The 18,454-nt window shown below is 42.4% G+C and overlaps 1 protein-coding gene across 1 annotated transcript; it reads right to left on the bottom strand.

Annotated features, from left to right (window-relative positions):
• Nucleotides 1–551: 551 nt before the first annotated feature.
• On the bottom strand, nucleotides 552–3,914 carry CBLN2 (cerebellin 2 precursor). Its single transcript, XM_041484838.1, has 4 exons — nucleotides 3,793–3,914; nucleotides 3,274–3,685; nucleotides 1,046–1,165; nucleotides 552–749 (listed from the first exon to the last, which is right to left on the bottom strand). Exons 1-4 carry the CDS (start codon nucleotides 3,912–3,914, stop codon nucleotides 552–554), a joined length of 852 nt encoding a protein of 283 aa, XP_041340772.1.
• Between the last annotated feature and the right edge of the window lie 14,540 nt (nucleotides 3,915–18,454).

The raw sequence follows: 18,454 nt of genomic DNA, 5'->3' as shown, positions 1-18,454 counted from the left end.
ACTGAAGCCATTCTTTTTTTTTTCCTTTTTTTTTCTTTTCTTTTTTTTTTTTTTTTTTTTCCTTAAGGCTATACAACACAAAGAAATAAAGCATGGAAGAACACCTCATTGGGCTGAACAATCCATTCTTCTGGCTCTGGAGTGAGCCTTTGACAAAGTGATTCTGTGGTCCGAGTTATTTGTTTCATTGGGACAACAACAAGACAAAGAAAAAGAGGAAAAATGAAAGAGAGGAAAAAATAAAAATAAGAAAGTCAATGATCCCAACAATAAAATCCAAAATTGACTTTACAATCACAGGTACAAATTGCTCAGGTTGATAATTTCATTTCTCCTAAAGATCACTGTCGTCTAAAACTAATTAGAGGCGCAGGTTCCAAGGAATTGTCAATATTCAAAGCAAATGTTGGAGTTTAGAAGGTTATCATTCTTCTACTGTGACAGTCTGACGGGGTGACTGAAAATATTGTCATGTGCTGCCAAGTTCAGGGTGTCATTAACAATTGAATCCTTGCTCCGGCTCATGGATCTGTCTCCTATTTGGCCTTCTTTTATAGTGGAAAGACTAAGAAGCCGGAAAAGGTTGAATATTTCCACCCTCCCATGAGGTTACCCCTTTCCAGTTTGAGATGCACTTTGTCTTCTCTTTCCATGAGGAGCAAGACCCCATTGCTGGCTGCTTCTCTGGTGACGTCCTGATCCCCTGCAAAAGCTGAAATCACTGGGTAGCCGTTTTGCATTAAACTTACCTAAAAAGTGCAAAGAGACAGAATCTGAGTTTTCTCAATACTCTCAATGATTTTTTTGCCCTGTGCATATCACTAAACTTTTGTACAGGTCAGAATGTAGGTTGAATTAAGCTAAGGAAATAGGCAATGAGTGATTTCATGTATACAGACCACTTTAAAAATAACCCACAATCTCATTCTTCAACTTCTGAGGGTTTTTTTAAATATGAGTCAAGAAATGAGCATTTGAAGGAAAAAAAAAAAAAGAAAAGAAAAAAGAAAATGAAGGACAGCATCTTCTTTTGATTAGAACCCACCTGGATGGTTTGTCTGTTATAGACCTTGACCACGTGGAAACTGAAACTATATATCCCTTTTCTTGGTGCTACAAATATACTGGAAGTAAGATCAAAATGGTTGCCAATATTAACTAATACCTGGAATGTAAACAAATAAAACAGAACAAAGAAAAGGAGAGAGAGAAAGAGAGAAATCAGACTCCACCTTAGAGAAGCACCAGCAAAAATCTGACATGAGCTCAATGACCAACATAAAGCATAGTCAAAATGGCATTTGCAGCACAATTAAAAGTGCATGGCAGGCGAATGGAGTCAAGCTACAGAGGCATTTAAAAGGCAACAGAGTTAATAAAGCAATTTAGTTACACAAAAATGATCTCCAAAGCCTGTGAGATGAAGTGCAAATGTCCACACTGAGCTGTCAATAAAGCAAAGGTGGCAGAAGGAGGAGGGGGAGGAGTGTGAAATGGAGGGAAGGAGGGAGGGAAAAAAAGGTAGGAAGAAATACCAAAAGTCATTAGCTCATAATGGAAACGCATGTTTTTCAGATAGCACTACTGAAATCAGAGCTGGCCTCGAGTTTAACAGGGTATAGAACTAAAACTGCACTACAGAGAGGGGCAAAGGAGGAAAGAGGATGCTCAGCAACAGCAACATCTGCCAGCTCATGTCTATCTGTCCCTCTGGAGGGCTGTGCCACTTGGCCCACACGCTCCTCAGGAGTCTGGGGTGAGCATGCTCCCCCTTCCCGGCAATAACCTTAATTTTTCATATATTTCAATGTTTTTTTTGAAACAAAACAAAACAAAACAAAACAAAAAGACAGGAAGAGTTGAGCACTCCAGCAGATGTGCAAAGATGTTCGGAAGCGGCGGCCGCACCCGCCAATCCCGCCCATCTGACAGGGACCTGGCCTCGGCTCGTCCTCTGGCGCCTTGTCCAGGCTCCTGTGACGGGGAGCAGGGTTTGGCTCACAAGGCACGGGCGGCGGGCACGAGAGAACCTGCGGGTCGATGGCGATGCCGTCCGGCGGGCGGGTGCGCCCGAGCCGGCTGCTCCGCCGTGCCCACCTCGGGGCACGCCCGTCACGCTCAGTTTGCGGGCTAAAACAATCACCATCACCCCCACCCCCAAATCCCAAGCCTTTCCTCCCAAACAGCCAAAATCTATAGTTCCCCCCAAAAAAGGAACAAAAAAATGGTTTAAAAAAACCTTGTCGCGGGAGCACCGAGAAAACGCCTTCAAACTCCTAGGAACTGCACATTGCCGGGTAAAGCATCTAAAATATGCTATATATTTAGCAAGTTGGGGGGGTTAATTTTTTGTTGTTTTGGGTTTTTATTCTACTGATCTAATTTTATGAGATCTTGTATGCGAAGAATGGCTGTGTAAACTCATTAGGAAGGACAGGTAGACAGATAAATGACAACCAGACAGGTAAAAAAGCCAAACAAATAACCCAAAAAAACCAACAAACAAACAAGCCCAGATTCTCTGGTATGCTAATTTTGGCTGACTCTGCAATGCTACTTCAGAAGTCAGAAGCGGTAGGAAAAAGGAAATTTCACCGCAAAAATAAAGTGGATGGACGGGGTTTGGTCTCCGGGAGGGGAGCGGCGCGACGAGGCAGGGGCAGAACGAGCAGAGCAGGCTCTTCGCTGCTCTGCCCGGCGTATGCAGTGCGGGATAACACCATTCCGATACAGCCCGCCGGGGACACCGTTTGCCTCGTCTGATAACGCGGGAAACACCCTCTTCTTCCTCATCCCCCCCTCCCTCTGAGAGATGCTGTGACATTGCCAAATGCGCTCCGATCAGGCAGATCCGGCGACTCCTCATCGGTACCTCCCTGAATTTGCACCGAAGGAGGGATGCGCACCCTTCCCCCGGGTCGTTCCTGGCTGGCCGAGGCAATCCTTGGCTGCAAGGCGCCCCCGCACGCGTCCGAGGCACAGACCTTCACGTTAAAGCTCTTTCCGTACTAGCGATTGTGACCGGACAAGAAGTCAGCGTGTTCACCCCCGGTACCACCCTAGAAAAGCCCTGCAGCTGCCTAAAAGAACTTTCCAAAGTCTTTCTGGGCCGTTGAGACGTGAAGATGCTATTGAGCGGGTGGGTCGGGATTAGAAGATGGAACGGGAACCAGGAGGAGAACACGCGTGCAGCCAGGGGGAGGCAGGGGCGGGGGATGCCCGCGCAGGGCGCGGGGAAAAGGGGTAGCGAAGGCGAAGCAGGCGGCGCCTGACCTGGTCGAAGTAGATGGTCATGGTGCGGTTGCTCATCTCGGAGGGCTCGTGGTTGGTGCTGCGGGTGGCCGAGAAGGCCACCTTGGCGCTGCCCGAGCGCACCGAGATCCCCAGGGAGGAGGTGATGGCGCCGTCGGCCGAGGGGCTGGAGTCGCAGACCACCAGGCACTTCCCCTCCAGGACGATGGGCTCCGTGTCGTTCTGCGCCCGCACCGGGCACCCGGCGGGCAGCAGCAGCAGCAGCAGCGGCACGCGCCTGCTGCCGCCGAGGCGCCCTGCGGCCAGCGCTCCGCGGGACGGCGGCTGGGCAGCGGCGGCTGCGGCCGCGCCTTCCTCCCCTTCTTCTCCTCCTCCGCCTCCTCCTCTGCGCGGGGCGAAGGAGCTTCTCAGAGGGCGGGCGGCACGCAGCAGCCTGCCAAGGGGAAAGGCGGCGGTGAAGCACAGCGGCGGGCAGGCGGGAGCCGGCACCGCGCCGCCCGGCGGGCTGCCCCTCCCCGCCCCCGGCGCCCCAGCGAGTACAACAGGTCTGGGAGACACCTGGCTGCCCGGTGTTCCCTCTTTCTCCGGTTCCCCAGCAGCCTGCCGTACTCCGAGCGGGGAGGAGGGGGCAGCGCTTCATCCCCAAACACCCGGCGGAGCATCCTGCGTGTGCCTCGGACAGTCCCTTTCCTGCCCCACAACCAATGGGGTCTCCAAAACCCGGCTCCACTTCTTCCCACAGACCCACTATTAACTACATCTGGGACCCTGGTTTGTATCCGTCTCCTAACGCCCCAGACACCTCGGAAGGAGGTTTTATTCTTGCTACAAGCATCCCCTCGATGGAGCTGCCCCGCTATCTGTAGAGTTCCCTGGCGACCGGGGTGCACCGAATTCCGCGCTCCGGCCCCGGCCGGGCTCTGGAAGCCGCCGTCGCCCTTTCTCCGCCTGGGGGCTGCCGCGCTCGGGCACCGATTTGTACTTCCCAACCTTCTGTGCCCCAGGCCAGGCTACCGCCACTGCTGCCGACCCCGGCGACTCCCTAAACTCCCGAGAAGGAGGCAGCTGGCTCAGATATCCCCCAGTTCCCACCCAGGCATGTACACATATCGCAGGAGTCAAATCCTCACCCAGCTTCTCCCTCTGAAGTTGCATCTCAGTTTTTCCCGTTTACCAGAACGCCCGGTGATCTCGCTCCTGGGAGATCGCCCCTACACTTCCCCAGAGGCATCTCTACAGTTGCCCCAACCCCGCACCTTACTCTTGCTATCATTTAAAACGATATTTTGCAAAAAGAACAGCCGGCGGGGAGGAGAGCGGCTTTTTTACCTGGGAGGTCCATGACGGGAGAGGCGGGTTGGCTAGATAGCTCGTCCGTGAACTTGTACAGCTTAGAGAAAATGAGCCGAGATTGCGCTGGCAGAAAGAAAAGGAAACAGGAGTCGCCTCTTTCTCTCCCGCCCATTGCCAATAATCATCCCCCTCCCGCCAGCCGCTACCACCACCACCCCTCTTCCTCCCTCCTCCCCTCTTCTCCGGCACACACTCACACACACACACGCACAGGCACCCGGCAGGGATTCAGACACCGGGACCAGAGCGGAGTGCTGCCACAGCACCGCCGGCGATGCTGCACCCCAGTCCTTGCCCCGGCCAGGCACCCCTGCGCCTTGGAGCCGCACCCCGACACATCGCGAGCAGCAGCGACAAGCCGCGATGTTCCCACTGGGACGGCCTCTCCGGTGTCACCGGAGGCAGGGAAGAGCCGTGCCACCTCGCCCCCCTCCCCCTCGCCATTATTTCTACTTGAACCCGTCGTGCTAAGACGCCCCTGTTCCAACATGCCACCGACACATTAGTGCTCACTGGCCGCCGCTGCGGCCGAACCACGCAGCACCACTCACTGGGAGCTCTTTGGAATTCACAGACTTTGATTCTGAAAACAATAATCACTGAAAAAGACGTATTCTTCGGGGCACTTCGGGCCGTAAGGCTGCGCCCCGCACACAGCAAGGCCCCATTCCCACGCCAGGACCCGCACACCTCGGCGCCCAAAGTTCGGCGGCGGCTGCCCCTTTATTAATGTATTTCTTCCCCGGGGCGTCCTGATTCCCGGCCCGTTCGCAGACCAGCTCCCGAACCGTGACCCGCTCCTTGACCCGCTTCAGTACTCTGGGACTTGCTCCCCGACCCCCTTCGGAACCGAACCCGTTCCCAAGCCCGCTCCCGTTCCGGGGCTAGCTCCCGGCCCCGGTTCCCGGTCCCTCTCCCGGCCCCGGCTCCAGGTCCCTCTCCCAGCTCCGCTCCCGCTCCCGGTCCCACCCGCGGCTCCGCTCCAAGCGCGGTCGCGAGGCGCCACCTGGCGGCGACGGCGCGAGGCGGGCCGCGGGGCTGCCGGGGCTGCGAGGGACGGAGGGAGCGGGGAGGGACAGAAGGAGCAGGGAGGGACAGAAGGAGCGGGGAGGGGGACCGGGAGCTCCCGGCAGGGGAGGAAGGAGGGAAATTCCCAAAGGGCAGAACGCTCGGCTGAGGAGCTGAGTGGCCGCCTCCTCTCGCTGCCTGCAGGGCCTGGATGAGCTGGGCTTGTAGGTCGCCCCTGCCTTGCGGTGGGAGCGGTAGCGACGGTGTCTGTCACAGCCAAGGTTATCATCAGATGTTGCTGGCTGCAAATGTTTCATGCTCCTCAGCTCATGGGCTGCTGCTGAGAGGTTATCAGCAGTGCGAGGGAGGGTAAGGCAGAGCTCTGGCAATGCAGTTTTGAGAATAACCATTGCATTTTGATGCATTTCTCTCAATTGTAAGATGGATTTTTCATTGCATATGGGGTTTTCCTAGCGATCTGGAAACTTAGACTTCAGCATCTGGAAGGAACTTATCAAAAAACTGTGTTTACATCTAAGTGGTAGCTCCTGATATAGAGAAAATTTGCAGATATATGTCAACAGTAAAATTACAATCCTCTCTTCTGTGAACGAGCACGCCTCTGTTTCAATCTTCTGCTTTAAGCAGAAGCAAGGAACCCCTGAGGGTGTCTGCCTGGTGATTTGCACTGAGAAATTAATCATGCCCTGAAATTACAGCTAAGCAGTGTGCAGGGAATTCCTAACCTATAGCTCCTTATTTCAAAGGAGAAATTTATGCTAAGCCTGAAATACTCATGTTTAATGGTCTTTTTCCGGAGTTCAAGCACGGAGCGATGAGAGTAGAAAGCTGAAAAGTGTAGTGCATTAAAATTATCAAAAATCAGAGCAGGAACAAGTCTATGGCTGTAAGGCAACACCTATTCTGCAAGACAGTGAAAAGGACCACAGAAATTCCTTCAGAAGAGACTGACACTCAATCTTACATTTGTCTGGTAAACTAGGGAGTTGCTGTTATTTCTCTTTAGGTCACACTACTCATTGATTATGACTATGTTGTATAAATGAGGTGTTTATTGTATAAATGAGCAGAGCCAAAGGATTTGTACCTTGTTCTATATGACTTAGAACATAAGGCCCAGTGCTGAGGGAATGATGGCATGTTATCAGTTCTGCCTGTGACTTTCAAAGAAGATGAGTATAATAACTAAAGGGAACTGAAGAGCCATTAAATCCAATGTGCACCCACAGGGGAAAAAAAAAGAGATTAAATCTTGTTCTTTTTAGTACAAGAAATGGATCCCAAATGTATAGAAACTCTCTTTTTCATAGATAGGTAACTAGTAAAACACCTGTAAGTAAAAATCATTGCAGTATGAATAGAGGGAGGGGGAATAACAATAGAATACTTACTTCTAATAAAATATTGAATTATATGACATTTACAGTGTTTATTAGAAAATAGTTCTGTGTGTTACTTCTAATTAAATATTGTTCTTAATGGAATAAAACTGCAGCCTTCATGGAGCTATGTAGCTGGTGGATATACTTAAGCATCTTTCTTTTTATTTTTGAGATGAAAGGCTGAAAATATAGAATGTTAAGTTATTAATGTCAGAAAATGCACCTCAGTTATAAAGTGACTTCAGAAAGTATAGCTTCTAAAGTAAATCAGCAGGTAAGTTATGGGTTAAGTTCTCTTTCTTGAGTTCAAAAAGTTGGTTGTAGTTGGAAAAGAATACTGTGTAATCAAGCTCATGTCATTTTTCATCACTTTGCCAAGAATACAAACATTTCTACCAAGGATGTGTTGAACTTGATGGTGTGGAAGTTACACAAGAAATAAAACTGCTCATTTCTTTGGAACCATTCCTAAGCTAGCCCTCACCTTGAACTCATTTAATCCAACATCTTCAAGGGGAAAAGCTTTTTGTCTTATCTACTAAATCAAGTTATCAACAGAAAGGTATTTTGATCAGCAGCTCCCAAGTGTTTCCCATACATTATTTACTATAATGCCAAACAAAATAGGACACTCCTTTCCAAAAGAAAATTGTGTATGTTTTTTCCTGAAATTATTTCACAGATATGTGCATATATTATATCACTGTTACATATATATAAACAGAGAAAGAGGAAATGTTCATTTAATGTGAAACGTTCTCTTATCTACCTGAAATATTGTAACAAATTTGTAGTGGGGACACAACAACACTTCCATGACCAGCCAAGGTAATGATTTCTGAGTCCACATTTATTACATAGGTTACCATTTAAATGGCTAAACTGTGTCTTCATGGATTACTTGGCCTTTCAACAACAACTTTACTGTAAATTGTAACAAGTGGGATTTTAAAAATTTGTTCATTTTTCTTGCAAGCATGCCTTTGAAATATAATCTGATGATAGAGAAAGTTCAGTCTTCTGCACCTACCCAGTGACGACCTCTGTATTAACCACAAGTTGTCAGTGAACCAGCTGAGGTATAGCCACCCTCTGTGAGAGCAATCCTTGTGCTAAATTCAGCTATCAGCATGACTAAAATAATGTTTTGTAAATTCAAATCCGTGTTTAATTCTCTATTCTATGGGGACTCCAGGGCTTATTACCTTATAGCTGTCAGATATGGCCAGGAATATATAACTGTGTGTTGACAACATTCTCAAGTATAAGCAATATAGAGAAAAATTACATAACAAATTAGAATTCATTCACAGAAATACTTAAACTTGTTTTCTAATCCCTGAGTCTTAGTGTTTCACACATCAGCCAAGGCAGTTAGGCTTTTTCCCTGAATAAGAAAATTCACCATAAGTTTTTATCAGGTGACAGTTCTCAAGTGCAAAGGTTTTCCCTTCATTGGAAGGTGAGGAAAATGGAGGAAGGATGGAGGAATCTACCCGTTCTCATAAAGAACATAATGTCTGATATAATTTCAGGAATATCTTCATAAGATTTTACACATTGAAAGAAGTGAGTGTAATTTCTCAAGAACATTGGGTTCATATAAAAATATCAGAACAACCCAAACATCATGTTCTGACTCTGTCATCAGCCTCTCTGACCAACACATTTTTAAGTCATTCAGGTTTGCTAGGGAAAAATTGGAGATGGAGTTGTCATATCATTATACTGAAAATGGTGCAAATAACGCTTTTCTTTTTTTTCTAAATATATGCCAATTAGAAACGTCCAGATGATGTGCATCAGCCATCCATGTGTTCTGCAGGTTCAACACTTACACCCAGTTTTCGAGGTTTGGTGCATCCTAAGAACAAACAATTTACAGTGATGTGGAGCATCTCTGTTATTCTCTGGATTCCTTCTTCACAGAGCTTTTAAGTAGATAAATGATGACAGCAACCCAGTGTGCATTCCTGCATTTTAGACTGCAAACTTTTTGTCTAAAAAAGAAACGGCATTTATGAGAATTGTTTACTACAACAGCCAGACACTGGGCTTGGCAAGCACAAATAATTATTTTTTCTTTTATATGTAGCACTGAACACTGCTTGCATGCCTAGGTTTTGGGCACTTTTCACTCATACAAACTCACAACTTGACCTTATAAATAAACCCCCATATTTTAAAAATGTAGCTCCTAGTTAACAGAAGTAAAGACCTTATTTATTCTCTTTCACTTGCAAATATGTATGTGGCCATCCAATATCCCCTCTCTGAGTTTCTCAACTGAGTTCACAGACTAAAGAGTTTACATGAAATTTATTATGAAAATGTTGCTATAAACATAGCACAATCACAAGTTTCATTACAGGAGATCCCTTTGGGCTCCTAGCCAATATATGCAAACTTCAAATGAGTTAATATATGTTAGATAATATCTATCTATCTATCTATCTATCTATCTATCTATCTATCTATCTATCTTATAGTATCTTACAGATATTACTTGACTTATTTTATATATTTATATATATGAAAGATACTATAGGTGTATATATTAGGTAACATTTTATATATTTATACATATGAAAGGTACTGTAGGTGCATATATTAGGTACATACAGATTTTGCATGTTAATAATGTGTGACAGTGTGACAGCTGGGAAGAATTGGTTGTGTTAAACTATGTTTTTGTATAGATTTTCTTTCTGCAGGTGATGCTGCTATACAATGTCACGCAAATGTAAAATTCAAGAGATGCAGACTATTTATTTTCAGAAGAGAAAATCTTGAAATAAGACTTTGAAATACAACAAAGAAATGCTACAGCCTTCAACTGCTTTACTTAGTTCATTGCTTCACTTGTTCATTCAGCTAGATTTCAAAGAAGGCCTTCCAGTTCTAATTGGAAAACAAAGTTATACCGAATCACATGTTTTTAATGATTCATGATAATTTGTATTAGCAGAGAAGACTCTGGCGTTTCTGAAAACGATCCAAAGAAATACAAATACATGGCATAGATGGAAGATCACATTATTAATGATTTCATTTAGTTAGTTCTGAGTAGAATTTCAGAATGCAAATCAGGTTTAAAAGCAACACTGTAGAAGACAGTCTCATTAATGACATACATGGAAGGAAATCTATATCATTCAGATACTTTTTGTTGTTGTTGTTTTTTTTTTTCTTAAGTCTGCTTTAAAGATTCATTCTTTTATTTTTACAAAGCAACTTCTCTGCAAACAGGCTTCTGTACCTTGATCCAAGTTTTACACTCACAAAGCAGGAATACAAAATAAGCTACTTTCTATAGAAACCTTAGTCATTATAAAGAGCTGTGACCACCATGGGAGGGAGCAAAACTGGTTAAGTTCAGTCCTTTTAAAATTAATTTTTCTTCTGAAATAAATATATCTGTGTTGCAACCAAGAGACTCCATCTTCAGAGAGTTGGAACAGATGTATTTGGTCACTTTTCTATGCTAATTCCAACTCAGCACATGGCTGCTGAGAACTCTGATGACATTTGAGAGACCCAAAAGATTTGACTCTTTGTTTCCCTCACTGAAATTAATGAAAAAGATTTCTGATTGCTGTTAACTCACTTGTGTATTTCTCTCAGCTTTTATTTGTATTTATTTGTATCACTTTTCCTCCATCAGAACTCTTAATTTATATTAATAATTGGACTAATATACTGCTGAGATTTTTTTTATCATTTTTTTTTTTGTGCATCTGTCTGTGGATCTGTGTGTAGAACTTCCTTTATTTGAAATGGGAAAGACTGGAGTTCCTCATCCAAAGAGCACTTACAATATGATCCCAACCTACAAAAATGGTATTTCATCTAAGGTGGGTGTAGAGAAAATCCAAAGTAGTCCATGGCTGTTGAAATGTTGTCTAGGATGCAAGAAGATTTACATCCATCTAAGGAGGTCACATCCTTGATCTGAGTTCCAGACACCTCACTTCAGTCTCAGCTCTCTGCTGCTGTAGGTTTCAGCTCTACCACTTATGACAAAATTTCACACTGCTTTAGCTTTCTCAGGTCTGTGGAGATTTCTGTTCTTGCCTCGTCTGAAACAGTCCTGAATAACAATCTCTGCATCCTTTGAAAGCACCAGAAACTTATAGCCAGTGCAGATCCTGTCACTGTGCATCAGTACGGCATTAGGCTCTTCTCTTCCAAAATCTAAGGCTTTTATCAAAAAGAAGGTTTTAGTTACTATAACTGCAGCAATAGCCTCACAAACCAGGGCTATGCATGCAATGGCAGCTCTCCACTGCCTTTAAGCATTTGCATTATAAGGTGCGACCGATCCCATTCATCTCAGTGACTGCTAAACTGGGTGTCCCTGAAAATATTTGTGACATGTCACTTCTTCAGTCCTCACCAAAGCAGGTAGGAAAGGAGGTGAAATATTATCTGTTGCATTTTTGTACAGTCCACTGAAGGAAATCTCATTTGAGCTAGATAAGGGCATCTGGGAACAACAGGATTTGTCTCTCCTTGCAACAGGGAGCTCAAAGCCAGAATCCAGTTAATATCTTACATTCTTAAAGGAAGAGAGAGGGGAAGGCACTGAGGCAAAGCTGACATATTTGATGTCAAAGATCTTGAGAGCCAAGCCCACAGGTCTGGGGAAGGTATGAGAAAGAGTATCTGGACAGTTATCAGTTTTAACAGTTTCATTGGAGGAAGAACTGACAATTAATTTTCCGTGCTGAGCTGAACCTTGGGCATATATTACTGTTTAGACATTTCCTGTTCTCTTAGGAGGTATTGCAACCAGTGAGAGATATGTTTATGCAAAGTTGTTGCACTCTTTTGAAGGATCTTTACATATGTTTGTACCATACCTCTGGGAAACTGTGTACATCTCTGATCCCATCATTTGCTATAGCCAGAATTCTCAGGGTAGTAGACACAGGTAATCTTTCACTGTAAACTCTCATATAGCCTGATTCACACCTATCCCAAATACTGAACACCCAACATGCTTTATTGCATGTGACTGCATAGAAAAATAGTGGTGCCTGAAGGCACAGAGAAAAAGAGATGACAGAGAAGCAGTCATTCCCATCACCTTGTATTCCTCCTTCCAGGGAAAACTTGAAACACTCAGTATAGAAAGAAAATGCACTAAATTTCAGACATTTGCATTAGGAACTTTGAGGCAGACATAGCATTTCCAATTCTAATACTGAGGCCTTCACAAGGGATTTCACATCTGAAGTTTTTTCATTGCATTGAGCTGAATGACACTAAATCAAATTTAAAATAAATGATGAGCCAGAACTCCGATAGACTTTTACCAAATGCAACAACAATATGTGTTGTAAAAATGAAATAAAATTCACATTGCAAATAATTCCTTTACATAGCAGTATATATATATATAAACAATATACACTATATATATATTAGAGACATTAATGTGCAGAGACCTTGAACTGAAAGTCTTAGGCCTACAAAGACTTAGTCTGTATTTTACTCGAGGCACATGAGCAGTCCCACTGTGCTTTGCTCTTTATGTATATAAACCTTTGTAGGCCTGGAGCCACAGCACAGGAGGCAAAAACTACCAAAAACACTTCATAGCATTTCTTTTCATGACTTTGTGCTTGTGATGCTCTTGAATCAGTATCATTATTACTTTATTGTGTTTTGTCATTGTGGTGACACAAAGGATTTTAGTGCAGCTCTGTAGAGACTGTTATGCCACAGACATGTGTTTCAGCATCAGTTCTGCTCTGTTTAAAGGCAGAAACAGATTCTGGAGGTGGGATTTGTAATGGCCACAAAGCATCTGGCATCTCTGTAACTGTCCCTTCTCAAGACCAAGGAAAATTCCGTGATATCTTTTACAGCTCTGATTAAACGCTGTGTGTGCCAGTGACAGATGTGTTTAAAGCTATTTACCTTTTTAAGACACAGTGTTTTATCTCAGTAGGACTTTCAAATAGAAGAGGATAGGGGCAATGACTTAAAGCTGAAAAAGGGTAGGTTTATGTTAGATATAAGGAAGAAATTCTTTATTGTGAGGGTGGTGAGGCACTGGAACAGCTGTCCAGAGAAGCTGTGAATGCCCCATCGCCATGAAAATGTTCAAGGTCATGTTGGGCAGGACTCTGAGTACACTGGTGTAGTGAAAGGTGTCCCTGTCTGTGGCAAGGGCAGGCTGAAATTAGGCAGTCTTTAAAGTCTTTTCCAATCCAAGCCATTGTGTGATCCGATAATTCTGTGATAACAATTGGCAGGGTTTCTCATGGAAGAAAACTGATAATGATGTGTCTGTCAAAGGGAGTGTCTCTATGCCCTGTCTGTACATACAGAATAGATATTTAATTTTTTTTTTTTCTCTCCTTGGCTTTCTTTTTCTCTGTTTCCTAAGGTCTTTATGACGTTTTATACTTTACAATATATGGGACTTAACATTAAATTTAGGGCTACACAAACACCATCTCCAAGCCAGTTTTAAGCCCTTGCTTATATTAAAATCTGCTTCACATCCACACAGTTTGGTTACTAAAAGTCTCGGCTGCACACTGCTAGCTAGGCCTAGAAACACACAAGTCAGAGCAAAGTCAGCTGGCTGTGCTGAGCACTGGAAGATGGTACTGCCAAACTGGTGAGTCACAGCTGGGAGTCAGGGTTTTCAGCTCTTAAGATCAATCTTGGAAATAACAAGAACTCAAACTATGTGTCCCAAAAACCAATATATAAGTAATTGATTCACCTTAAACTATTCAAAAGCGAATTGTAACATCAGCGTAAGAAAAGGTGATGTATCTCTGTCAATCTTTTTAAGGAAATAATTATTGATCTGCCAGAAATTATGAATTCACTCGAATTGTCACAATCCAGCTGAGAGCATTGTGCTTAGTGTAACTTACTTAAGAACAAACAGTAAATGCTATAAATACATGTTAACGCTACTTCCCAGTGATATTTGGGCTGAAGAATAACTCTTTTATTTCCTTCCAATTATTTTTTCCCCACATATGAGCTACAATTATATGGAAATTAATGCAAATGAACATTGATTTTCAAATATGAAAATAGTGTCAATTTTTGCACCGTTTTCACTTGAAACACAATTGCTGCCAGTCATATCTCCTCCAACTGTTTCATTCTGACAGTTTGCATCATCCTGCTTTTATAGATTTTCCTGTTATAATCAGGTGAATACCCTCAGAATGCCATAAATGTTCTATACTAGTATGCCATGGCTTCTCACAGTGAAAAAAAAATGCAAGGTAAATTTTATTTTTATGCTCCTATTTTATAAAAGTAAACAGAGAAATACACAGTTGAATTCCACTGAATTCAACCAGAATCCTAAACAAGGGCTTTCTGACTCATGATGACACCTTCAATCAATATTTTCCTAAGCAATCAACATAAAATATAAACAGGATAACTGCAGTGTTGGTATGCAAGAAGCAGGCTCCCTGAAGAGGAGCAATAGGCTTGTATCAAAAGACATGCAAAGATGAAAAGAATATGGCCTAAGTTCAAATTCAGTTGATCAGTTCATCACATGCTGAACACTGAGCAACGCAGTAGACTGAACAAAGCTAAAAAGCTGACTGAGTGGAGTTGGGCTGCCCATGCTTGACTTTCTTCAAGCAGTCTTTGACATAATTTGGAGTTCCTTGAGTTCCTTGGGATCTAGCCTAAATTCACCCATCCATCCTTTTATCCATGCTATAGCTGGCACCACTACAAGCCTTAAACTGTGAGGACTGAGTTGTCACACTCTGCAACTGACCCTGTGTGAAATAGACCCTCCTTCCTATGTGTGCTCACACACACTGTTCTTGAGTAAAAGTAAGATGTTCTCTAATCTCTTTTCACTGCATCTTCCTACAAATATCACAAGAATACTGGGAAAAATATAGTTCACTCATGTTGCAGAGTTAGCCTTGGTGTTTGGAACAGCAGAATATTTGCATATAATTTTGTAGTTTGTGCAGAGTTATAGTAGTGCACTGGTTTTCAGCATTTTTATGTTTCTTATAGTAAAAAGGCTGTCCAATACAATGGGAAATTAAAAATACTTGAAGAAATCCTGAAAGATTTATTGAATTTTGTTTTCAGTGATTAATCTGCTTTACTCTTAAAATTTTACTGTTTCTCATCTCATTTATAATGCACTATGTATATAACCCAAGTGGAACATTGCTACATCTGTCTTAAAAGCAGCCCGTGGCGCACCTTCATGGTGCCCTGAGTATGGATACAGCTAAAGGTCCACACAGCTAATAGATTAGACCCTCTTTTGGGAGATCCATGTGCCTGTACTGAAAATAAAGTCATTAGGCAGATAATTATGACAGGTTTGCAACCGCTGGAAACTTCATGACAAACTCCAGTGGTGTATTATGGAGGTTTAACTACCTAAGCAGTGGGATAAAGTTCCATAGCAGCATACTGATATTTGTGTTTGAATTTTAAGATACTGAAGATCAAGTTCTGTGCAGAAAACCACAAGGTTAGGATTTTAAACAAATTCTTGCAAGTGATAATATTTACCTTCAGATCCTCCAAAAGGCAAAATTTCTTTCAAATTTTTCAGTGCCATTCAAGTGGACATAACATTAAAATCTCACTCTTTCAGATTTTCAAGTAGTTTAGAATCCAGAATAGACTGAATGTTGAAGGGAAGAGCTGTGTTGAAAAAACCCAACAAACAGAAAAACACAGCAAATATGTTTGGGTCATGCAGAAGTCTAGAAATAGAGTCTTCTGAAAGCTGGTTATGCACTGAATCATCACTCTTTCACTAGTCCATATTTTTTGTGTTGTCAGAAAGAATGTTGACTCATAAGGGTACAGACAATTTATACAAATGTTAACCACACCTTTTTATACTATCATTTGAAATTTTCACTTGGAATAAAACAGAATTTCAGAATTTTTTGGGGCTTCTTATGCCATTAAAATAAGGTTTTCAAAGAGGACACATGTCAATAAGGCTTTTCTAGATCAAAACCTACTAAACTTACCTTTCTCTTTCAGAAAATTTGTCAAATTTACCGAAGGCAGAAGCATATTAAGCCACTTAGCCACTCCATTTAAGCCACTTTAGTTGTGGATTGCACTGAAATCTCTAGTCCTCCTTTGGAGCTGGCCACTTTCACATACATGATGAAATAACCCCTGGAACACATAGAAAAAATAATTGAATTATTCATACCTAAATTCAAGCCCTGCTCAGAGTAGTAAAGGCATCCCTCACTATAATTGTAATATTTTAAAAAATTAAACACTCCCGTGGTTTGGAATTGAAGAATCTTTTCTTTCTAATCCTTAGAAACTTCACCCAATTACCACACATTGTTGCATATCTAATCATTAATTTTAAGAGTCATGATGTGTGTCTAAAAACTAAAGCTAATCAAGGTGCAAGCTCTAATTTCTAATATGTAAATCTCACACTGATCCATTGTGGCTCTCTTTAGGATTTCTTTTACAAGTGACTAGTTACAAGTGACACAGAGTTTTTCTTGCTTCAGAGCACATAACCTTAGTATTGTCATTCTCTCAAGACCAAATGGACGTTTCAGAGAAATGGATGACTGGATATTTCAAAAGACTGATCGTGAAGTTACAGCCGATTCTGAGGTTAATTGTTATCTTGGGGTTTGGACTAGATGACTACAAAGGTCCCTTCCAACCCAAACCATTCTATGATTCTTTGATCTTCAAACCCAGAGCTGACTCATGTACAAAGGAATTATTATCACTTCTTGATCTCCAGTTAGATTCTTCTAAATAGTTTTCAGACTGAAGTCAGCCATCTTAAAAGAGCTTTCTCCATCTCTTTCCTGTGTAAAGAAGATATATTTTTCTTCTGCAGAACCCATTTTCCTAAAAACACATTTCAGATGAAGCAGAAAAAATATGATCCCTTCTTCAGAGGAAATGTTTACAATAAAGGACTATTCCATAGTACTAACTACTCAAAAACATTTCTGTGGATAAAATGAGTTAGAGACAAAAGAAAATTTTCTCTTAAAATTAGATACTTTACATGAATAACCACATTGCGGAGAACGGCCTTTTTTCATTCTGTAATATAATTTCATATGTGCATACACAGTAAATAGCTGGAATATCTGGGGTTCTTGAAAACTAAAAGTGAAAAAATAGAAAGGAAAATGAACAACTATGATGATAACTTGCTGCAATTAAGGACAAAAGTGATGTTGTGGTAACTAAATAAGATACCGATAACAAGTTATTTACTTACAGATATATCCAGAGCTTTGCAGTAGCTAATACTGTGGATTGTGTCAGTATTTGCTTCTGGTTAGTCTGTACCTCTTGCATAGGTATGAGAAGATGGTAGTCAGGGAAAAATGAATGTATCTGCTGTTAAAAATTCTCTCAGCTTTTGTAAGGAGAATAGAATGATAATGTAATTTTAAATAAAGAAGGAAAAAGACCTTTTTTCCCCCAAATTTTAGATAAGTTGTGTTTCCTTGCATTGTATGTATTCATACCTTTTCTTTTTAAAAGATACATGTTCTTCTCCATGTATGCTGGCCTTGGTATCAAGAGATGTTGCCTTCTGAACAAAAAGAGCTGGTAGCGATAAATTGAGAGGTGAATTAAATGCTTGTGAAAGTACCAGTTGACACCCTAAGAGCTGGAAAGACCAAGCTGCATTCTTCTTCATATAATTTTACCAAGCTTCAAGTACCAGCAGCATTTCCTGCAAACATCTTACAGTGATGTCATTAGCATGGCTTGAAGAGGTACCAACTCCCGGAGTCAAACCACATTACTAAGGTTTGAATTTGAACATGCTGGTCTCAAACAAATGAGGAATTAGGTCACTGAAATTAATCAAGTTAAACAATGAAGATGGAGATCGATATGGAGATGATGGAAATGGAGATGAGATGGAGACGGAGACGGAGATGGAGATGGAAATGGAAATGGAAATAAAGAATTTAAATATGCAAAATCCTATTGCATATTTATTAAGGGTGTCTCACCAGCAACAAAACCAACACAACACAGCCTGCATCCATGACAGGAGGATTGAAAGTATGTCCAGTCAAACTCTAAATGCTTGTGCGGCGCAGCTTCAGTGAGACTCTGCAGGGCACCATCTCTGGCTGGTTAATGTGATTTGGTGGCTTAGCTGACCTGGTCTGGCTGTGGCTGCACACCCTCTGTATGTTCCTCAAGAGGGAGTCTTGGGGATTATCTCATGTTGAGACCTACACAACAGACTGAGAATGCTAACTTGGGCATGAGTATGAGTAAAACCTGCAAAAACATTGATTGTAAATGAAACTGTAGCCATTCTGATGTAGACAGTGACATATTCTTCTTCCAATTTCTGTAGCACTTCTGTCTCTGACACTTAATTTTGTTTCTAAACATCCCTCCACCCCAACCAAGTACATAACACCATA

The sequence above is a fragment of the Pyrgilauda ruficollis genome, unplaced genomic scaffold (assembly GCF_017590135.1).
Source record: "Pyrgilauda ruficollis isolate IOZ18807 unplaced genomic scaffold, ASM1759013v1 scaffold68, whole genome shotgun sequence".
Taxonomy (NCBI): domain Eukaryota; kingdom Metazoa; phylum Chordata; class Aves; order Passeriformes; family Passeridae; genus Pyrgilauda; species Pyrgilauda ruficollis.
Note: the sequence above shows the minus strand (reverse complement) of the source record. Positions and strands in the feature narration are given on the sequence as shown.